This window comes from Xyrauchen texanus, chromosome 32 (assembly GCF_025860055.1).
Source record: "Xyrauchen texanus isolate HMW12.3.18 chromosome 32, RBS_HiC_50CHRs, whole genome shotgun sequence".
Taxonomy (NCBI): Eukaryota; Metazoa; Chordata; class Actinopteri; order Cypriniformes; family Catostomidae; genus Xyrauchen; species Xyrauchen texanus.
In genome coordinates, this window is record NC_068307.1 from 25,203,321 (window position 1) to 25,228,524 (window position 25,204).

General features: G+C 36.4%; 1 protein-coding gene across 1 annotated transcript; it reads left to right on the forward strand.

The window, feature by feature from the left end:
* The first annotated feature begins 10,175 nt into the window (after positions 1–10,175).
* Positions 10,176–20,133, forward strand: LOC127625696 (5-aminolevulinate synthase, non-specific, mitochondrial-like). Its single transcript, XM_052101045.1, has 11 exons — positions 10,176–10,358; positions 11,234–11,445; positions 11,545–11,712; positions 12,317–12,442; positions 12,564–12,786; positions 13,444–13,628; positions 14,115–14,294; positions 14,386–14,550; positions 18,612–18,880; positions 19,422–19,584; positions 19,705–20,133. The coding sequence occupies exons 2-11, from the start codon at positions 11,250–11,252 to the stop codon at positions 19,863–19,865; spliced, it is 1,836 nt and encodes a 611-aa protein (XP_051957005.1). The 5' UTR covers positions 10,176–10,358; positions 11,234–11,249; the 3' UTR covers positions 19,866–20,133.
* Positions 20,134–25,204: the final 5,071 nt, after the last annotated feature.

Here is a 25,204-nt window from a genome sequence, read left to right on the forward strand (position 1 = left end):
AAAGTTTTAATTTGGCTTAAATCTTCAGATCTTACATTAAATACTCAAAAAACTGTAACCATATATTTTAATAAGACGAGTAAACCTAGAGCTTTTCTGTATGTTTATGTTGATGGTCAGAAGTTAAACAATGTACAAGAAGTTAAATATTTAGTGGTTATTCTGGATTCAACTCTTTCTTTTAAAAAACATGTTAAAAAAAATGACTAATACATTGAAATATAATATAGCGACATTTAGACACATTAGAAATTCTCTTAATTACGAGGCATCATGGGTTTATTTGAATGCAATGATATTTTCTCATATTAAATACTGTATTTCTTGTTTGTCGCAAGCAAATGAGATAACTATAAAGCCAATAATATCACTTTATAAACAGGCCATAAAAGTATTAGATAGGAGATCTTTGCAGTATCATCATTGTGGTATATTTAATAAATACAGGTTATTACGCTTTGAAAATGTAATTATTTTTTCAAATGTAAGGTTTGTTTTTAAAATAGTTAATAACATTGCACCTCCCCCTTTTAAAAGATTTGTACATCTTTGTTCAGAATAGATGACAAGGGTTTCTAGATCTACTGCACGGAGAGATTGCAGAATTCCTAAAAGAATTTCAGCATTTGCACAATCTGCCTTTTCATACAAGGCAATTAAAGAATGGAATAAACTACCTGATGATCTTAAAATTTCTTTTGATTTTTATACATTCTCCAGAAATGTTAAAAAATGGCTTTTGGGAATTCAAACCTGTCATCATTAATTTTGTACAATGTTAGAATTTTATTATTGATATATATATATGTGTGTATTTATGTGCATATTTTTTTATCTACCTGCCCAGGGACTGCAGATGGAAATTAGCTAGTAAGTAGGTGCAAGCATCTCTTCTCTTGTGAGATTAATGTTTTTGTGCATGGTCCCTGACAAATAAATGAATAAATTAATTAATTAATTATTCAGAATGCAGATACCCTAAAGTCGCAGAGGATCCAGTGCTGCATCCATGCACTTTGTGTATGTGCGGGGTGATAAGGCTAGGCCGAATGGAAGAACTGAAATTGGAAGTGTTGTGGCAGTATTTCTATATGAAAATATGCGTCCATGACATCAATCGTGACTAACCAATCGTGATGTTGGATTTGAGACACAACCGTCTTGATGGTTAACATCTTGAACTTGAGCACCTTGACTGAGCGATTCAAGCCTCGAAGGTCTAACTGTAGTCTGGCCACCGCACGAGTAACCTATCATGTGAGGAATGATCAGAGGTAGGTAGCTCAAAGTCCGAGGACTCAAGAGATTCAATGCCCCCCTCATGAACCGAAGAGGCACTGAGGCGTGCTTCAAGATCATGAGAAGGACCGATTGGATCGGTAGCTCAGAGTGAGCGATAGCAACGAAGACATCTCTCCCTCCTCAGCCAGATCCATATGAGAGCCGCACGAAGGAAGGGTGAGCGCTGGCTCTCGAAGTAAGCGAGACAGTGCGAAGCATTTTCACTATAAACAGCTTGCAATGCTAGCACCCGCCGCACCCCAATGCAAGAGCAGCATGCTCTTCCCCCAAACACACAAAACAAAACTGGTGTGTGTCTGCTTCAGCCATGTGGCGTAAACACGGAAGTGTAGCTTTTTATTGGGAACGCAGGTCACAACAGTAACCTTGACGTTTTGTTCAGGGGGTCCTAATACATACCGCTACCACACTGCTAAGGATAAGGTTAGCCAAGGAAAGCCAAGGCTATCACTCTCAATGCTGTAAACTCAAAAGTCATTAGGTTAGACACTCTGATTGGGCTTACTGATCACTATGTCAAAGGGGAAGATAATAGTCGGCATATACTGGGATACACTGACACTATTGTGAGAAATAAGAAACACTTCACACTACACAACAGGTCAGTCGTTAAAAAGTTTAAGGTGTTGTACAACAAACATGTGCTGCTCCCTTATTTCACCACACTCCCATATGGATTCTGACAATCTTTTTGGACATAAGGGTGTGCGAGACACATATGGTTTTGATTTCAGATTACAGCATCCATTTTCATGTGTGATAAGCAGCCCAAAAATGTTGTTGCAAAATGCTGGACAGTTGGTTTAAAAAAAAAAAGAAAATATTGTGTATATTTATGATTGTTGGCAAACGAAGAATTGTTGAAAATGTACAAAATGTTATTTGTTGAAGGGCTACCACAGACATGATGATGATTTGTTTCCCTGTTAACAAAACTAATTTGCTGATCCTTGATGACCTGATGAAAGAGGCCAGCAGGAGCAATGAGGTGGAGGAGGTGTTCACACAGTATGTTCACCACAGAAATTTTTGTGCTGTTTATATTGTACAGAATTTATTTTGCCAGGGTAAATCCAGTAGGACCGTCCGCTTAAAGACAAATTAACTGATGTTGTTTAAAAATCCCAGAGACACCAATGCACTAGGAAGGCAAATGTACAGGGTAGATTTCCCTCTTCTTCAGGGTAGACTTCTTCCCCTCTTAAGCATCACAATCCCTTTAATCTCCAGCTTCGTTGCTTCTAGCGAACTTTGGGGAAGGAGTATGCAGAAAAGATCCTTTTAGTTCCACAGCATCAACTGGATACACTAAAGACTGGTAGCCTTTATCCAACTATGCAACAGGTTGTGGAGAATAATTTGGACATGACTATAAGAAGTATTTTGCACAGATCTGATTTGGACAAGTATGAAAAGGCAAAACTGAACACAAATACTTTACAGTGATTTTAACACTTGTTAGACAAGGGTACAGGGAAACCAACACATTAACATTTCTGCCAAGACATGGGACGAAACCAGCTCAACCCGGAGATTGTAGAACCTCGCAAAGGTGTTTTGTGTTGCCCAGCCTTGCTCTGTGCTGCACAGCGCTGCTCTGCAAAAGTCTGTTAGAGAGGCACCACTGGTCAGGGCCCAGGAGGCCACCACACTCCTGGTAGAATGGGCTTGTAGCCCTGCGGGAGGTAGCACGTGCTGGGTGTGGTATGCCATAGCTATGGTGACAATGATCCAGTGGGCGATCCTCTGCTTGGGGGCAGCGCTTGCAGGTTCACCACCTGATCCCTGAATGGGGTAGTGGAACCAATTGTTTAATCCAGATACCTTGTTGTTGTTGTGTGGCCGTTACAGACTGCATATAATCATCCTGCTTCTTCTCAAAAGCATCCAAGCGCTCCTTAATGATGTTAAAACGCCTCTCAACGGCTTTTCTACGTCCCTCAATGGCATTAAAACATCAATGGTCTTGAAACCATCCTGTATCAGACCGATTATGTCTGTAAGCCTCCAGATTTGAAGGCAGAGCCTCAGGGTCGGAATCTTCCACAGACACTACGCATTTGTTGGATTGATCACACTGTTGTGTTTCTTTAAGTACCTGGGAAAATGCACAGGCATCCCACGATTCTGTCAGTCCATCACCCCAGCTCCGAACATCATTTATATCAGGTACCGCATGGTCATCCACAACCAACTCTGTGAAGACAAAAAAAGAGGATGTATGAATTAGGAAAAAAATGAAATATTTTTTAATATATTATTTATGTAGGCTTTGATCATAAATCACAAATTATAAATCAATCAATTTGACATTTTGACACATAGTATCGTTTATAGCTACTAATCTGTCTCAGAAGCATCCAGATTTTATTCTAGAGGAAGAAAAAGTAGGAATGGATGATTTGCAGATTAAATTAGATTATTTGTATTGGGAAAAAAAGTTGAAAGTGCCTTTATTCGGTCGTTAAAATAATGGCTTGAGGAAGGGGAGCAAAACTAAAATTACTTTTTAATTTAGAAAGGCATCATTTTTTTTAATAACAGTAGGTTTAACATTATTGGGGTTATAATGGATGATCATACAATATAGATATTTTAGTGACTTTTTTAAGAATTTGTATACTTCCAAGTACTCTCATTTGACAGTTGATGCCTTTTTTAACTCGCTGCAGATTAATTCTATTGATTAACTGAATAGGAGCTGAGAGATAAAACTATTAGTATCCTAGAGTTGATGGATGCAATAAAGCACCAAGAAATTTAGAAGCCAATTACTGATGGGTTAACATCAGAATTCTATAAACTATTTTCCAAGGACTTGGCCCCATTTCAATTACGTAAAGGTTTTTAATGAAAATATTGAAATACAATGTCTTCCATCCACTTTAACACAAGAATTAATTATACTAATCCAAGCCAAAACAAAGACTAATTATATATTGAAAAATGGCACCCTATCTGTTTATTAAACAATGTTTATAACTGAAAATATATTGGACTTTATAATCGATTAATCATAATCTGGCTTCATGAAAAATATGCATAACAAATAATATAAAACTAGTCTTAGACATTTTGGATTACCCAGAACTGATTAATGATAAAGGATTAATATTATTCTTAGATTTCTATAAAGCGTTCAACTGTGTAGAACATAAATTCAAAGGCAGAATTTATCTCTGACTTATACAGCATCTTGACAAAAAGATTTGCAAAGATATTGACAAAATGTTATTCGACTTCATTAGAAAATAACACATTACAAAAAGAAAACAGTTGTTATTTATTCATTTGAAAATGGTGGCCTCAATGTTTTTGATTTTGCTACATTAAATAATACATTTAAGGATAATTGGCTTAGACAGTTCCAGAAATCTTCCATCTGGAACTTTATCCACATCCATGTTCTTTCAAACTTGGTTGGGTATACATTTTTTTCCTTAGTTGTACTTATGATGTTGGTAAAATAGTTTCATCGCCAGGCCTTTCTCTCATGGGCCATAATATACAAGGATCATTTCTCACCTCTCACAATATATAAGGAACAATAAGGACATCCTATAAAAACACAAGTCTCTATTTATTAAACACTTGATTGATAATGGAATTATATTGGTTGATCAATTATTTAATTTAAATTGCTTTATTTTCACTTATGACAAGTTTTTGACTCTTTATAATATCCCTGTAACACCAGGGGACTATTCAACAGTTTTTGTTACAATATCTCCTGACATTTTTATGCTGTTTAAAAAACAGAAAAGAATTAGTAACCAACAAGGTTCCCTGTTTAATATAATAAATTCATATGTTGGTCAAATCTGTTTTTCCTTTCACCCTCAAAATAGGTAAATAAGAGTTTTGTTCCAAAAAGATGTTGCAACTTGGTCACATGTATGTTCATACTGGAACCGTTTTACAGAAAAAAATTATTTGGACGCAATTTTGGCTTATACCTTATAAGTTTATAATAAAAAATAAAATCAGGAAGTATCATTTAAACTCATATACAGGATCTACCCAGCAAAACATTATTTTGTTAACATTAAGATAATATTGATGTAAGCTGTACCTTTTTTGAAAGCTGTTCTGAAACTGGGGTTAATTTGTTATGGCATTGCCTATTTGTAAGGCCTCTTTGGCTTAATGTATGTGATTTTACTATCAAGTATATTAATGATCAGTTTGTCTTGTGGACGCATTTACTGTTTGGTCTCCTGGAGAATCATAAAAACAAACATAGTTCAAACAGAAAACTGTTCAAATTTGTATCTTCTTAAATATTTGTATATAGATTTGTATTAAGCTCCCCCTAGTGTATAAATTGATTGTTTAATGTATTTGTAACAGTTGATTACGATAATCGGATTTCAATAAAACATTTTTTTTTAAAAGATAACCTAGACCAGGGGTGACCAACCCTGCTCCAGGAGAGCTACCTTCCTGCAGAGTTTAGCTCCAACACACCTGCCTGTCATTTTCAAGTAATCCTAAAGACCTTGATAAGCTGGTTCAGGTGTGTGTGATTAGGGTTGGATCTAAACTCTGCAGGAAGGTAGCTCTCCAGGAGCAACGTTGGTCACCCCTGACCTAGACAGTCCCTGTTGTTACAGTATGCATCTGACTCTTCTTCAATTAATAAACAAGTCCACTAGATGGCAGTGTAATACAGAAACTCCGTTTGTGAGAACGTGCAGCTGCACTGAGCCAATAGAGGGCGGTCACACACTGTTTTCCATGTAAGACTGAAACCCGCTTTGAAAATGACCGCAGATCCGAAAAAGGTGTTAAAAAATTAAGAAATAAAACTTTGTGGCAGGCAATTCAGTCTTAGGTTAGGATTAGGGGTGGGCCTCATTAGCCTGCCAGGAAGAATTCCCGGCATATTCCTGCATGGGGCGAACTCTGCGCTAACGGGTAGACTGGGTACAGTTGAGACACTTTTTGCGTTTTGATATTTCACACAAAAATAGATACTGAAAAGAAGTGAATTTCCACATGACATGCCACATGACATTTCATTAGCTTGTAGACTAAGATATTATCAATCAATATTACCCATAAGTAGTTTATATTTTCCACAATTAGCTCATAAAAAAAAGGTGCTTTTAGTCTCAACTTTGTCTCAACTGTACCCATATGTGGTACAGTTGAGACAGTACCATGGTACAGTTGAGACACCCATTTTTAATAAAGTAAAGGTAACTAACCGTTCATTGCAAATATAATAAATAAAGAAAATAACATTTGGGCAACATGTTTGTTTATTCATCCATTTAAATTAATTCATTTAATTTAAATTAGCACTGGTTAAAATGTATAAAACAGGAACAAGATATTTCATGAACAGATATTGCAACAGTACAAATGGAACCATTCCAATAACAACACTAACAATAACAATGTCAAAAGTAACAGTAAACAACCAACAAAGGAAAAAATTGATTCAGGTGTCACTTTCACAATGATGGCATGTGTAGCTGTCTCCACCAAGGGTACACTCTACGTGTGACCACATGCTACACCTAGAGCAGGACACCCATTTCTCTCCCGACCGTGAACTTGAGAACCATTCGTCACACACCAGGCATTTTGTGTCTTCTGTGCTTTTCTTTCTTCTTTTTCCTCCTTCCTTTTTCTCTGTCATGATCTTCCTCTTCACCTTCACGGAGGATCTTCTTTTCTCCTCTTCAAGGGTCTCCTTTACAGGGGTATCAGTGAGAATTTCAGTGGTCCTTTTCCTCCGACGTTGACCATTGGCCTTTCTGGGGCCAGCTTTTGGATGAGGCCTGATTAGTTCAGGACTAAACTTTGGAACATGCTGGACCTGGTGAACATACAAACAATTGTTATGGATTTGTAATACAGGCTTATTTGTCATTGTGCCTGTCTCTCCCTATTGTTGGTTTTTAGTGCATTCCTACCTCTTTAGGGGGTAGCCCATAATATAAGGCTGCCGCTGTCCTGATATAAGACACCAGGCTGAGCTCCTGGTCATAAGTTAGAACTGCATTGCAGCTCTTGTACACTACTGAGGGCAGCAGGCCTGGGCCCTCATCAGCAAGCTCTCGCCTTTTCTTCACATATCGGGCCAGTGAAGCAACAGGAATCTGTAAATTCTCAGCTACCTTCCTAATTGATCTGCCCTCCTCTACCTCTTTTGAGGCCCTCTCTAATAGGTATCCTGGCACTCCCCTATTCGTTGTCCTAGCTCTGTTGTGGGGCATCCTGCAACAGATGTAACATAAACATAAACAAAAGGTCCTCATACAGGCTACACAACATAAACAGCATAGCATAGCACACACACACACACACACACACACACACACACACACACACACACACCACACACACACACTCTCTCTCTTTAAATTAACTATGTGACTGCTGCACATAAAAATGGTGTATCAACTGTACCCCTTTTACCACCTTGCCTATTTGACAACATGCTAGGTTATCCTTATAACATTCATGTTAGAAAATATTTTCATTAATAATACACAGTTTAAATATCACAAATATACAATTTTATTTTCATTTGTGTCCTATGCTGGCTAATTATGACATTTAACCTGTTATCATAACACTGAACAACTAAACAGCGTGTGACGTAATAGAACTCTATCGCGGGTACAGTTGAGACAGTGTGTCTCAACTGTACCCTGATGGCCACCTCGCGCATTTCTCTAGATTTTTCAGTGACCATGCATGACACAATACCATGAAATATGCCCGTTTTTAGGGCACAGAATAACGTTTGTGATTATACCAGTTACGTTTATCAGTCACATAAGGATAATAAGCTATTCATTGTGGAGTGTGCATGGTGAAGTGAACGTCTTACCTTAGAATAAAAACTTTTGCCGATATCTTCGGATCGGAGATGCGTCCATTGTTCAAATTTCCCACGATCAAAGAGGACACTAATACGCATGTGCACAGCAAAAATCACAACTTGTGCTTGCTGCGCACGCAAGTGATTTAAGGTGTCTCAACTGTACCCAGTCTACCCTACATTTTTCAATGTGACCCCGAAGACATTTTTGAAAACACCTTTTAGTTAGATAGATACGGTGAAATTTTGATTCAACATTTGTCCTTGTGCTGTACTACAGGACTTAGTAATTACTAAGTTTCTTTCTTCGTTACATTACTTTCTACATTACTTTCGCATGTCTCCATTCAACAAACCCTATTTTAATCATATAACCACATATTTAGAGGTTAGGCCTAAACGGTAATCGTATAAAAGATGAGCTTGAGATGAGAAAATATGATTTCTTATTAAGTTCAGCAGTTTTGTTGTTGTTGTTGTTGTTTTAAAATAAATAAATAGCAGCGCTTCCTTAGTATGACTCTCTTCGTATTTTATTGTTTTAATTACACTATTTGTATCAACCTCATTCACCACTGTGTCCTGTTTATTAGTTTTTCAGTCATGTATTATGATTAAAGGGATAGTTCAACTAAAAATATATAGCCTAATTATGTCATTATTTACACGCCCTCATGTTTTTTTTCAAACCCAATTAACTTTTTTCATCCGTTGAAAACATTCTGACTAAAAGAAGATTTTGGAAAGAATGATAGCCTCAGTCTCCATTCACTTTCATAGTATAGAGAGAAAAAAAGATGCCATAAAAGTAGCCTAAATGGTGACTGAGACTATTAAAGCCGATTTATAGCCTACTTCTGCTTCGAAACTATGGTGTAGCCAGACATGTAATTCTCCATAAATTTAACTATGCGTGGTGTCCATGCAGACCACAACAGTTGTGATTGGTCTACTTTGTAAAACAGAGACCGTCTGCCAGGATGTCAAAAAAAAAAAAAAAACAACAAAAAAAAAAAAACATTCTGAGGTATTTGAGTCGCATTTTCTCCACTTCTCAATTTGGACTCTTTAGAACTGTTTAATTGTGACCATCAGCTGATTTTTGTATTTTGTTTATGTTCCATAAAGTTACAAGCGAAACAGAAAAAAAAAAAAAAATCATAAGTTTACCTATGAACTGGGCTTTTTTTCTGGTAACTCGATATATTTAGTAAGTTATGGATACAATATTTGTTGTATTCTACACGAGAACTTTCCAATCTGTATATTTTGACCGTATGATTGACAGTATGGTGCACAGAAAATTATCAAAAGTATGCAAACACATATAATTATTTAAGTGACTCAAGAGCAAGCATATGCCTGATTTATTTTCTCTCTGCGTGACAGACAGCATGTATAAGTAGGCTACATAATATGTAAAGAGATCTCAACATGTTCACATATGAACTCGTTTTAATGCACAAAATAATTTATTAAATATACTTTTGATTCCACGAATTGCATTGCTTTTTAAGATAAATTAAGGCATTTCCTCTCCATAGTGCTTGGCTGTGTAGGCTACTCGCAGAAGGATGCAGACACACTAATGCAGAACTAATAATGCAAACTAGCGTGTTGGAGTATCGGCATATAGTCCTTATTCAGACTAATATCTCCTTTTGTGTTCCACTGAAGGAATAACAACAAATGGGGTTGGAACAACATTAGGGTGAATAAATTATGACAATTTTCATTTTGCTTCATGTAGAATACTTCTCTGAATGCCAAGAGGAAGTGCCCTTTAATATTTCGGAAAAGCTTTATTGAACTTTACCGTCATTAGCATACACAAAACCAACATATAGATAGCAATGACTGCAATGCGGAAAATATAATCAAAGCGTTATTAAGCAGTAAAATAGTTTGTTTCTTCGGGGAAGGAAATAGGCGTGTCAGGCAATGACGGGAAACGTGACATCAGACGTATCCCGTCGAGTAATTCTCGCGATATTTGCTCGTGCTCGACTTCGATATAATCTCTGTGCGTCTATTCGCCCTCTCGTTCGTCTTCAGTGCAGGATAACGACTCGACATTCTTATTACACTTCTTAAAAACAAACAACGGTCGGGAAAGAATATATTTATATTTATATATTATATATATTATTTGTTGGGATTGTGACGGTTTAAGTGCTCGCACAACTTTATAAAAGGATTAAACTTGGAGAAAATTGAGGTGAGTAGTTTGTCTATGAAAGTGTTGAATGTCGTTCGTTCGGCTCGCGACGCTTCCTATTCCGCACTACCGGTGTGGAATCTTCGTTGGTTGTATTGGAAGCGTTCTAATTTGTCGCGTTGCGTCGGGCATATACACGATCTTCACATGTCTTTTGTAACTTTAAATATCTTAATACGATCAGACAATTCACATTCGTGATCGTTTATCTGGAAATGAAGACCTGAGACACGTGATGTGTCCAACAGCATGAATTCAGTGTTCATGAAATGAGAATACTATAATAATAAGAGTTCTATAATAAAAGTCAGAGCTGAAAAATTATCTTCGTAGCTTGCTTTTAATGTACAATGAAGTCCAATTGTGAAAATACATCTTTGATCTTTGTGTGTGTTACAAATCATATTATCAGCACAACCATTTGTAGTGAAAAGTGAATTGAAAAAATGTCAGACATTGTCTCGGTATTTGGTATGTCACTCTTGACAGTATGCTATCCAGCTTGCATGAACAAAACCTGATAATTCATGTAGGCCAGCATGATTTACGAATGTTACAACTTAAGCGTCTTGTGTGCCCTAGTTTAACTAAAACATTTAAGTCCTGTCATCATTTACAACTCTTAATGTTGTTCCAAACTCTAATGTCCTTAACCCTAATACCCATACTTTCATTTAAGTGTTATTTAATTTTTATATATATATATATGGTATAGCAAAATCTCTATACCAATTATTTCTACCGTTGCACAGTATTTTCTGTCATACCATCCAGCTCTAATTTCGACATATTACTTACCACTCATTGGATTGCGATCAGTGACTAAGTTAGCATTTTATTTTAAGAATATATCCTATTATCCTAATATTTTTCAGGCTTGGACAATCTACTATGGACGCCATCATTCGCTGCCCATTCCTGTCTCGTGCCCCCCAAACCTTTTTGCAGCAGGCTAGAAAGTCCTTGGTAGCGTATGCAGTGAAATGTCCTGTCATGATGGACCTTGCCTCAAGGCCACTGGTCCGTTCTGTCTGCTCCTCTTCCACCAGCTTCCAGAAGGTTGAGAATACAACCCCAGCCAATGAGGGTCAGTCCTTTCAACTACTGCTTGATTATGACAAATTTGGAGGTTTTACACTTGTTACTAAACAATGTCCCATTTTTTTTTTTTAATTACAACATAAAGAGGCCCCCAAAGTGCCTCTGGGCCATCCCGTGCCTCCAGCCAGTCAAGCAACAGCCTCCAAATGCCCCTTTCTGGTCGCAGAGATGGGGCAGAAGAACAGCAGTGTGGTTCGGCAGGCCAGCATGGAACTTCAGGAGGATGTTTCTGAAGTTCGCACTGCGTGCAAAGGTTTGTCAGGAAGTTTGCTTTATTGTTTTTAGTTCTTTTTTTAAATATTGTAAAGTTTGGATGTGCAGGGAAGGGATGTGTATGCTTTCAAAATCCTAGTCTTGGACTTGTTGATTAGTCAGTCTTAATGGTATAGTTCACCCAAAAAAGAAAATTGTTATCATTAACTGACCTTTTGTGTTATTCCAAATATGTATTTTTCTAGGTCACCATTAACTTGTTTGGGAGAAGGTCAGGTGGTGTTGGAACAACTTGAACAATTCTGGGGGTGATTTTATTTGCTTTAAGAAAGCCCTGAATAATAATGGTGCACAAGACTCCAATTGGACTAATTTATAAGGAGTGCTGTGCTCATGTAGGACGCATTTCTGCATTCAGAAACACCTAGATTGAGCATTTTATTGCACAAAACTATAATGGTCCTCACAAACATTTGCTCAAAGTAGATGAGTTGAAGTCCTAAAGTAATTTAGATTTATTGTTGAATGCACTTTGATGGCTGTAGTAAACCTTACTAATCAAGTTTTCAATGGTTGGAAAAGTAGTTGACCATTTTGGCAAAAACTACTATAAATGTATTAATGAAATGTGGCCTGTGTTTCAGATGTTTCTCAATCTGAGCTGAATCCATCGGTGAACAACACCATGGATGGAGGGAATCTAATGAAAAGGCTGATAAAACAACGTCCCACCAGGGTCTCCCATTTGCTGCAGGAGAACATGCCCAAAAGTAAGTATTTTTTCCAATGTTATCTTGCCCTATAGTTGTGCTCAAAAGTGTACTGATGAAACTAGTACATTAACCACTTCCTATTTTGTAACAAGGTTTCACATGAGCAATTCTCTTACAGCAGTCTCCAACTTTCGTTATGATGAATTCTTTGAGAAGAAAATCGAGGCAAAAAAGAACGATCACACATACCGTGTGTTTAAAACGGTGAACCGTAGAGCTTCTGAGTTCCCAATGGCAGATGATTACACCGAGTCCTTGTCCTACAAGAGAAACGTTTCGGTGTGGTGCAGCAATGACTATCTTGGCATGAGCCGACATCCCCGTGTTGCACAAACCGTACTGTAAGTGACTCATGTAATCTGTTAAAAGCATATTAGGGTCATATTTCATCCCAAAATAAAAAAGAAACGGATAAAAAAAATTAAACATTTGCATTAAGACAATTGATCTTATTTTAAGGTCATTCAGATTTTTTGCATTGTGGCATTATTTTAGTAAACCAATAAAAATATTATATAAGACAAGAAAAAAGCCCATTTTCCCCCCTCCTTTCTCTTTTAAAAAAAATGCCATATTCATGATGTTCATGTTTAACATAATGTGGGGGGGTGCTTCAAAGAATAGCTCACCCAAATCTAAAAATCTGTCTTAATCACTTGTTGTTCCAAACCGTTACTTACCTTCTAATATGGAACACTAAGGAGAAATTGTAAAGGAGCATTTTGGATTAAACCAAAAGTGTCAAAAGTAGTCCATGATGCTCGTGCATCATATTCCAAGTCTTCTGAAGATATACAATAGGTTTTGGTAAGCAAATTGGTTTGATTTGGGGATCAAAAACCATTTAAATTTAGATTTTTTTTATTTTATTTATCTTTTTATTCACTACATAAGCTTGTAAGATTTTGTTGTCAAATGACACATGACTCATTTAGTTACGCAATTAAAGAAACTTTGGATTAACAGTTCTTTTTTTTTTTTCCCTTTGCTCTTAACAGGGACACTTTACAAAAACATGGTTCGGGAGCTGGAGGGACTCGAAACATATCAGGAACGAGTAAGTTCCATGTGGACCTGGAGCACGAGCTTGCTGATCTTCATGGAAAGGATGCTGCGTTGTTGTTCACCTCCTGCTTTGTGGCCAATGACTCCACACTCTTTACACTGGCAAAAATGCTGCCAGGTAATTATAAACAAAATAAATGTTTGGGTAATATTTTAAAAAATCCTCAATCAAAGAATATAATTTTCATAAGGTAAAGAATTAATAAATTGTCAAAGAAAACACATTGTGTCATTTTCAGGAGACTCATTTCCCCCAAAATTCTTATTACCATACTTTGTAGATAAAAAAAATTATATAAATATTTAAACAAAGTTTATGTCAAGGTAGAATTTCTTTTTGTACAGAATTTATGCTGGTTTGTGTCTGGACAGGATGACTTGTTACTGTATTACAGTAAAAAGTGACAATTGTTTGGTAGAAAAATTTGCTTATTTGTCTTGAAAATAATGTCACAAAGTTGTCTTTAAATAGACTTTATGCAAAACAAATTTTTTGGGGGGGCTGGTGGGGAGAATATGATCTGCACATTTCTCCATGAGATGCACCCAGGGTTCGGTGACTTGTCAGATTTCTGATAGCACCTTATTGTGTGTGTTCTTTCAGGTTGTGAGATCTATTCAGATGCTGGCAACCATGCCTCTATGATACAGGGTATCAAAAACAGTGGCGCTAAGAAGTTTATCTTCCGTCACAATGACGCCAACCATTTACGTGAGCTTCTGGAGAAATCGGATCCATCCACTCCAAAGATTGTTGCCTTTGAAACTGTGCACTCAATGGATGGTTAGTAAGAACCTCTTTGTTATGCTCTGAAAACATGAGTTTACTCTCATCGGGTCAAGTAGTTAATGGTGACTCTTGTTTGTTGTGTTAGGTGCTGTGTGTCCACTGGAGGAGATGTGTGATGTTGCCCATGATTTCGGTGCTATCACCTTTGTGGATGAGGTTCATGCAGTGGGACTGTATGGACCCAGAGGAGGTGGCATTGGAGATCGTGATGGTGTCATGCACAAGATGGACATCATATCTGGAACACTTGGTCAGTATGCTTAATCATTTGCTTTCATGTAAAATCATTTGGATTTTTGGCCCTTTTTAGTTTATCCAAAAATTTTAATTCTCATTTTTTTATTTCATGACTTTCTTGTGCTGAAAACAAAGAAGAATATCTCAGCTCTGTAGGTCCAGACAATGCAAGTAAATGGTGATCAGACCTTTCAAAGGTCAGCATATATTAATCCATACAACTCCAGTGATTTGATGTCTTATTTCAATCCATTCTTCAAGAAATCTCCACTTTCAGAAAGGGAAAATTGATATTCATAGGAAAAAAATAAGATTTAAATTTCTTCAGAAGACATTGATTAACCACAGGAGTCATGTGGATTACTTTAATGCAGCTTTTTTTGTATTAATTGTTTTATGGAGCTTTCTGGTCACTATTCACTTGCATTGTATGGACCTGCAGAGCTGAAATATTCTTCTAAAAATCTTTGTGTTCTGCGGAAGAAAGTCATACACATCTGAGATGGCATGATGGTGAGCAATTGATAAGATCATTTTGGGTGAACTATCCCCTTAACCAAGTTCTACTTATTTTTGCCATAGATGTGTGGATATTTGTATTTTATTTTAAAATAATATATTTTTCTGAAAAAAAAATTATTTGCTTTTAAGTTTAATAAATGTATTATTTATTTATTTTTTTCAGTTTTTATTTTGGGGATATATATATATATTAATTACACCAATCATCCACAACATTAAAACCACCTGCCTAATATTGTGTAGGTCCCCCCTCTTTCCATCCAATCAGCGCCAACCCGCATCTCAGAATAGCATTCTGAGATACTATTCAACTCGCCACAGTTGTGCAGAGCGGTTATCTGAGTGCCCGTAGACTTTGTCATTTCGAACCAATCTGGCCATTCTTTGTTGACCTCTCTCATCAACAAGGTGTGTAGAAATGCCACTCACTAGATCTTTTTAGTTTTTTGCACTAATCTGAGTAAATTCTAGAAACTGTTGTGTGTGTGAAAATCCCAGGAGATCAGCAGTTACAGAAATACTCAATCCAGCCCATCTGGCACCAACAATCCTTCCATGCTCAATCACTGAGTTCACATTTTTTACCTCATTCTGATGGTTGATGTGAACATTAACTGAAGCTCCTAACCCATATGATTTTATGCGCTGCGCTGCTTAGATAATCGCATGTATGATTGATGGTGCCAGATGAGCTGGTTTGAGTATTTCTGTAACTGCTGATCTCCTGGGATTTTCACACACAACAGTCTCTATAATTTACTCAGAATGGTGCCAAAAATAAAAAAACATTGTGAACAGCAGTTCTGCAGATGGAAACATCTTGTTGATGAGAGAGGTCAACACAGATTAGCTACTGTTTTGAACTGACAAAGTCTATGGTAACTCAGATAACTGCTCTGTGTTGTAAGAAGAATAGTATCTCAGAATGCTATTATGAGATGCAAGTTGATGCTGTTTTGGTGGAATGAGGGGGACCTACACAATATTAGGCAGGTGATTTTAATGTTGTGGCTGATTGGTATATGTGAGATATATACACACTCACCTAAAGGATTATTAGGAACACCTGTTCAATTTCTCATTAATGCAATTATCTAATCAACCAATCACATGGCAGTTGCTTCAATGCATTTAGGGGTGTGGTCCTGGTCAAGACAATCTCAAGAACTCCAAACTGAATGTCAGAATGGGGAAGAAAGGTGATTTAAGCTATTTTGAGCGTGGCATGGTTGTTGGTGCCAGACAGGCCGGTCTGAGTATTTCACAATCTGCTCAGTTACTGGGATTTTCACGCACAACCATTTCTAGGGTTTACAAAGAATGGTGTGAAAAGGGAAAAACATCCTGTATGCAGCAGTCCTGTGGGCGAAAATGCCTTGTTGATGCTAGAGGTCAGAGGAGAATGGGCCGACTGATTCAAGCTGATAGAAGAGCAACTTTGCCTGAAATAACCACTCGTTACAACCGAGGTATGCTGCAAAGCATTTGTGAAGCCACAACACGCACAACCTTGAGGCGGATGGGCTACAACAGCAGAAGACCCCACCGGGTACCACTCATCTCCACTCCACAATTTGCAAGAGCTCACCAAAATTGGACAGTTGAAGACTGGAAAAATGTTGCCTGGTCTGATGAGTCTCGATTTCTGTTGAGACATTCAGATGGTAGAGTCAGAATTTGGCATAAACAGAATGAGAACATGGATCTATCATGCCTTGTTACCACTGTGCAGGCTGGTGGTGGTGGTGTAATGGTGTGAGGTATGTTTTCTTGGCACACTTTAGGCCCCTTAGTGCCAATTGGGCATTGTTTAAATGCCACGGCCTACCTGAGCATTGTTTCTGACCATGTCCATCCCTTTATGGCCACCCTGTACCCATCCTCTGATGGCTACTTCCAGCAGGATAATGCACCATGTCACAAAGCTCGAATCATTTCAAATTGGTTTCTTGAACATGACAATGAGTTCACTGTATTAAAATGGCCCCCACAGTCACCAGATCTCAACCCAATAGAGCATCTTTGGGATGTGGTGGAACGGGAGCTTCGTGCCCTGGATGTGCATCCCACAAATCTCCATCAACTGCAAGATGCTATCCTATGAATATGGGCCAACATTTCTAAAGAATGCTTTCAGCACCTTGTTGAATCAATGCCACGTAGAATTAAGGCAGTTCTGAAGGCGAAAGGGGGTCAAACACAGTATTAGTATGGTGTTCCTAATATGTATGTATGTATGTATGTATGTATGTATGTATGTATGTATGTATGTATGTATGTATGTATGTATGTATGTATGTATGTATGTATGTATGTATGTATGTATGTATGTATGTATGTATGTATGTATGTATGTATGTATGTATGTATGTATGTATGTATGTATGTATGTATGTATGTATGTATGTATGTATGTATGTATGTATGTATGTATGTATGTATGTATGTATGTATGAAATTACACACACATTCAAATATTTATAGGATATCTTTTTATTATAAACATTTATTGTTTGTTTAATAAAATATCTTAATTCATCACTCTCCATGCATATTTTTTTAATGCAAACAAAAACAAATGCGTAAACAAACCTTACAAACACAGATGGAAATTATACAATTACACAATCCTCAAAAACAGTAGATGCGTTGTTAACACGTGAAATAAACCCATGTCTCTGGACGTGACAGCGGAGCTCTGATTTTGTCACTTAATGCTCTAGCGGATACTTGTGGAACAGAAGCTGCTGTCTTGTTGCCTAGAAACGAGGTCTTGTTTTTCTCCCATTGAATTACCCCTGTAGGCTCTTGAATGACCATTTGTCTGTCAGGTTGAGATGACCTAGAAGGAATTTGATGTTAATGAAGAGTTCTTTACAAAAAACAAACCATCTTTTCTTTGCAATGTGAATTATTACCAGAATGGGAATGGTGCCGATTAGCATATTGGCTCAACACCCCCCTTTTTAATTTTTTTTCTCTCTACACTGATTTTAGGGTTAAACCATCTATGGAATTCTGGAATTTGAAAATTGTAGTACTACACTCTTGTATGTAGCTGAAATCATATTGGCAGTATGCTATATATATATATATTTAACACTTCAGTTTGCGGGGGATGCAAATAATTTTTTTTAATTACTGGTATTTAAATTCTGTGGAAATCATTGTAACTTTCTCCGAAGTGCAGATTTCATATGGGTCTAACTATAGCCTGCTATGATTTCCAGACTTGGACTCAGGTTGTTGACTCCCATGTTCAAATCACACTGATTAACCCATTGGTTTTACTGATTCATTGAAAAGCACTACACAGTCGAGAGACTCATCCTTGAACTGTACAGCACATTGTGCTCTTGTTAATTTTTGCATTCGATCACAACTAAGTAATGCGTTCGATGTAATGACCATTTTATTTTATGCCCAATCATCCTCTCGTCGCTTACAACTCCGCTAAATAGTTTTTACTTTTTTCATTTGTGCTTCAGATTCATTGTAGCACCACCCCTGAATAACAGTGCAGTAAACAGCTGTCTCATGTATTGTTTGCAGGAAAAGCTTTTGGGTGTGTTGGAGGCTACATCGCTAGTACCAACGCCTTGGTGGACACTGTCCGTTCTTATGCTGCTGGCTTCATTTTCACTACATCCTTACCACCCATGCTGCTTGCTGGTGCACGGGAATCTATCCAGATCTTGAAAAGCGAAGAAGGACGTGCACTTCGACGCAAGCACCAATGCAATGTTAAACTGTTGCGTCAAATGCTAATGGATACTGGCTTGCCTGTAGTTCATTGCCCCAGTCACATTATTCCAGTCAGGGTACGTAGAAAATAGTCAATACTGGGGATCTTCAATATGTCTATGATCTGTTGAGTGGTCAACTAATATGGATTTATTTTTTAATGACTAGAGTGTATAATAACTGCTATAATACTAATTTTATAATGGCAATTAAGATGAATAAAAATGCTGACAAACCTTTTTATACACAGTAGGTACATGAAAAGCACTGAAAATGGTTAAAAACACAAACTGTGTATTATCTATTGACTAAGCTGTTGGTATAATTTGGAAGTGAGCTAACGTTTTCGCTAATTGGCCAAACACATTTATCAGCGGATGCTGATAATCTAAAATGTATACATCTGTCACTAACCATATTGTTAATTAGTGGTTGACCAGTGTGGTGGTTTTTTTTTTGGTTTGTTTTTTTTTAGATTAGATAACGATATCTAGTGAGCAGGATGGATGCTATATGGCTAAAACAATTTAGTCAAAAAGGCTGAAATTAAATGACGAGTTAGTTTACTCAAATTTGCTTGAACGTGAGAAGACTAAATGCATGAATATCTACATTCAGGTTTCGGATGCTGAAAAGAACACCGAAGTCTGTGACATCATGATGAGCCGCTACGACATCTACGTTCAGGCCATTAACTACCCCACCGTGGCACGTGGAGAAGAGCTGCTCCGGATTGCCCCTACACCACATCACACACCACAAATGATGAAATATTTTGTTGGTAAGTTTATTTTTATTTTTTTCTCCAGTGGTGTTTAAATGTTCAGTGCTGATGCATTGTTAAACGTAACAACAGTGTGCACCGTGCTACAATTATTGACTAATTTGTTTATCACCGTAGATAAGCTAACTCAGACCTGGAAGGAGGTGGGTCTGGAGCTGAAGCCACACTCATCCGCAGAGTGTAACTTTTGTCGACAGCCTCTGCACTTTGAGTTGATGAGCGAGAGGGAGAAATCATACTTCAGTGGGCTCAGCCAACCCATATCTGCCTGCGGCTAATGCCTGCCTTCATACAGCATTACACATTCCTCACAAATAGCATCTAAAGTATAGTAAATTATTGAGATTGATATTCCATATACATCAAATCCTGTATAACAGAATAAATATTTAGAAAGATTGACATTGTGTATTTATGTTTTGTCAATGGATCCTCGAGTATACATTTAAAATGTTTTATATTTTACATTAAAATAAATGAAAGTGAACTTTATTAGAGTGAAGATGGAGGTTCTGCATTTTTCATTTATTTGAATAAACTGATTAACACAGATTACATTCTTCATTTCAATATTACTATTTAATCTTGTTATTTAATATTTTATTTCATTGTTATTAAAGGCTTAACATTCATGGAGTTTCTTTTTAACCCCTTGAATTCTATGGACCCGTCTGCTGGTCCAGAGAGGGGTGAAGTTTAATCTTAAAACATTCATGTCAGGCATAGAAGATATAATTTGAAAGCTTTGAATCTGAGCTTTCCAAAGTACACAGCCCCTTTTTTTATTTACGTTACATAAAATAACAAAATAAGGCCTGAAAACATCTGATGAAATAAGCACCACCTAGAGATAATGTGGTAGAAATATTAATATGAAAATAAACGCATTTCACATAGCACTTAAAAAGAAAATTCATATATCAAAGGAAAGCTCTCATTCTCAGGGATGACTACAATTTAATATTCAAAAGAATCACTTTTTATTTTTTGTAAGTCCCAAATAGCTACAAACTTCATATTTGGTCTTACCTTAGGCAGTATTCTACAAAATGAGATTTTCTTTTACTTGACTGTGAGCTTTCTTGGGTAAATAATACAATGTTATATCTTGGATGTCCAGAAAACAACATGCAGTCCAGCAGGAAAAGCATGCTAAACAAATCAACTATTGATGATAATGTTATCATATATTCTATGAAACTGTGGGGGTGGTGCAATTAATTCAATTAGTATATCTAGGGAAAAGCACATCTGTGATGTCTAAATAAGTTAGAGCATCACTTAAATTTCAGATCTGCATTGTGTGATGGAAGGTGATAGAGGGGGAAAATATTTCTAGTCATCTAGTGCATTAAATCTGACTTTTTGTAAGGAGAAAGAGTGAATGGAACCTTACATGCTTACAAAGTTTGGACAACAACAAAAACTTTTTTTTTTTTCTTTCTGTCCATCATAAGATTGCAAACACATACAATATTATTTATGAATAATTTGAGTCTTTTTTTGTATTATTTGGGGGGTTTGCTGGAAAGATGAGCCCCGTTCTTTTTTTATTAGTCCACAGTATGTGTGAATGGTGAGCTTTTAAATTTGAGTGTAACAAATTGCAGGCAGCAGCCCAAAAATGCACCAGAGCTTACAGTATTAACAATAATATGTGAAAGTTTTGTAAATTATATATAAGATATGGGACAGAGGACAATTCCTGCAGTGGTGCTCTTTACTTATCCTACTTGCACTCCCCAACAATACAGTGCTTTTATCAGGTTAAATGTTTCAGCCAATCAAACCCTAATCAAATTAATGCCACCCTTACACCACACAGAAACTTCTCAGTGTAGCCTTAACTGTGTAAAGACGTCTTTAATGTTATATAACATTCAATATTTCTCCCAACCGCTTTAGTTTGTGAGAAAAATATTTAGTGTACCTGCTTCTCACCCAGTATCAGTTGTTTTAGTTGGTAATGATGGACATTTTAATAATACTAATCATAAAGCTAAATGATATCCAGTATAATATGAGTTTAAAAGAATACATTTCTGGTTTAGTGTCCGTGAAGGTGTAATTATGTGTTTTCTGATGTTGGATAGGACAAAAAAATAAAAAATTATTATGAGTAACATCAGTGAAAGAGAAGCAGAAGAAGAATGGCCTATTTCATTGCCTCTGCTTTCACTGTATTTTCTGTTTTGGGAATGGATAGTCACATTATCTATATGGTGTGCATAACCAAAACCTTCATGTACCTGGCACAGTAACCTAAATACATGATAACAAATTGTCCAGGTAGTGGGTCAGCTGAAAAATAAGACTGGTCTCCAACTGGACGGGGTGAGTGTACGAGTGATTATAACTAATCCTTTTACAGAAAACAGGTGTATGTGACATCACCATCTGTTTGTTACTTCATCTAACACTGTTGCTCAAATGTGTTTTGTAAGTGTGAAATGAGGTGACCCATTTAAAAGAAAAGGGACAGTGGCCAAAAAATTGGGATGTCTGAAAAATACTCATTAAATAAAAATGAAGACCATTATGTTTGGTCTACTGTAATCAAAAGAACAAATTGTTTCTGGAAGCGGTCAGTTTGAAACAAAAGAAAGAGTGTCACGTATCTATGATGAGTTTCCAGATGAGCAAACAATTAGTTCAGATCAACTAATACACATCCTGTGTATTTAAGGGAATTTAGTTTATCACATGATGTTTTCAGATCAGTCCATATTTTCACAACCAGGATCCAATAATGTGAAATACTAGATATTTTATTTATTTAGTTCAGCTCCAACCACTAACTCTACTATTGTCTTTCCTCGTGACCTCTGGTGCCTTTTTGAGAAAGAGGAATTTCCTTATTAGCAAGCACATATTTATTTTGCCACCCATAACAATGTTGAGGTTAAGGACTCTCATACTGAATGTCCAACCTCTGATTTCGACTTCCCACTTTTAATTATGAATGGAACAATGCCATAGCACAGAATACTTGTGAATTTCATAATATATTTAATTTTAACCATGATTACAATAATGTAAAATGCAAAACCTAGAAATATCAGGGAATTTTTGATTTTTCATGTGTATGATTTCCAGGTCTGAAAATGTATGGCAATTACAACAATTCAAACCGTTTTAAGGATTCAATATAAAAAATAAATAAAAAACATCTTAGTTAAAAAAAAATATATGAATAGATCTTAGCCATACTCATGTTTAATTCAGTCATGTAAAATGTGGAAACAACAATTGTCACTGACTGATTTATTTAAATAAACTGTTAAGTGGCTTAAAGTATGGGACATTATGCCTGTGAATTTCGTTAATACGTCATCTGTTATTGAATAAATATCATTGTTTGTATTTTATTGTTTATTTTTATATTTTTCTATAACTCTTGGTCAAATAGCCATGAGCTAATGCAATGAGATCTGCTAAATACATTAACTATTACAAATAGATGTAGCCAGATTGGGGGATTTTTATTTTTGTAATCCCCATCATTCCAATAGAAAAATCATTGTATTGTACATTGTATTATTGTATATTTTTACTTTTTTACGCTAATGCTATAAAAAACACTATTTGAAGGGTTTCCTTATTAAAAAAAAGTTTAACTCCTAAAGACATGAATTGTAGTTTTGTAATATATGTAGGAAATCATGACCGCTCACATTAAAATGAAGACTCCAGTCACATCAGTAACCTTATAAATGCTGTTTTATTCTTCAATGACAGGGACCACATATGGGGGCTGCCATGCTAGAATCACATGACCAGCTGAATAATACTCATTTAACCTCAGTAACCATCCTGTTATTTGACACTTTCACTCACTGATTTAATTAATCATTGCTGACTCTCAATACTACATTTCTACCATGGGCATCAGAAACTAAAAATATTGATTTTAAATGATGCTGCATCCTGGTGTTAGTGTAAGCCCAAGATGACACAAAAACAAAAGTTACTGAATACACCTTTAAATCTGCAAGTTGAAGGCACAATGTTAAAGGTAGAACAAATACAATCCTGATGTTTCACATTAGATTATTTTGCTACATTCTGTATATATATTTATAAATGTGACTGTATTTTTTTAATACAATTTTTTCAGGTGTATAATCCAGACATGCTTTTGAAAGTTTTTATGAGATTCGCCCTTCTAAGCCAAACAACCACTGTGTGCCTCTACAAAAGATGAATCATCTCCAAAAACCCCCACTGAAATTTCCCCTATAAAGGGCATGTCAATGCTCAGCACACAATTAAATCTCTGCTTCCTTCAACAACTCACAATACAGTAAATATGGCAGGGAACGCATTGGTTAATTTATCTGATTTACAATGAGGGCACTTCCTTCATTATCTGCAGGTGGCAAACAAGGCTGACAGCTCTTTGAACACACTACTCGGATCTGTAGATTCACATGTAATAAGATTTCAGGAGTTCTCAAGCCATTTTTTTAGGGCATAAGCATCTTTTGCTGGGTTAATTTACATCAAAGTCCGACAACCCTCTGTCTGCTGTTTGGAATTATTCAGCTGAAGCCTTGGAACAATACACATTTTATGAAGGAAAATCCCATGTCTGTCTTAGAAAGAACTATTATAAATGCTGGAATTTGTACATTATATCTCTGTCAGTACACATGAGTGACGATTCATTACAGTAAAATGGTTTTCTCAGGGGTATGTGTCTGTATCAGTCCGCTTGGCGGTATGTAGTCATGTGACTTCACTGCTCAGACAGGCTGCAAAAACCAATACATCATTACAGTATTACTCTGAAGCATAACTACTTAACTTCTCTGTATGGAGTGATGAACTGAAATGTTTCAAAGCGAAAAGTGCTTAAATTACCCACATTACACTGTCATAGATATATTTTTGTACTTTTCAATGTATTGTTATTGTTTCTTGTAAAATTGTTCAGTAACGTTAAAGTATTTAATTGTGCTGAATGCAGTGAGACAAATGTTGTTAACTGTCACAAATGCAGAAAAATCAAGCGTAGTCAGACATGTCTATGGTTAAGTTAATTACAAGATTATGAAGAAAAACGCCAACAGTATTTTTCAAGTTCTTAACAAAATCTGCTAAAGGAAGGAAAAAATATGTTAATCTTGGGTTGCTCAATAGGGTTAAAATATTTGTTAGAGCTATCACAATCATCTTTTTAAAATAAAACAATTTTTACAATTTAACTTAAATTGACAACAAATTTTTGTCAAGCCTTGTTGATACTGAAAAATTAATTATGATAAGCCTGGCAGTTAAAGTGGACAGACAGACTTCAAATACTCAACCCCATTCGTGTTTACACACAGGAGCAAGGATGCGGAAACTTCGTAATGACCAGACATACTTCCTGCTGAGCAACAGCCTGACTAAAATAACATTTAAAAATAACAAAACAAGTTCAGTGTTACATCACCCTCATTAAAATGATAGCCCAGCTTCTCAGATAAGCCCAACGAGCTGGTATGTACAGTATGAGGAAACCTCTGAAAACATTAAACTTGTAATACAACGTTTTCCCTTATGACTCAGTACAGTTGACATTGCGTTACTTGAAATTGTATTATTTGAGGGATAGATCACCATTCAGTCATCA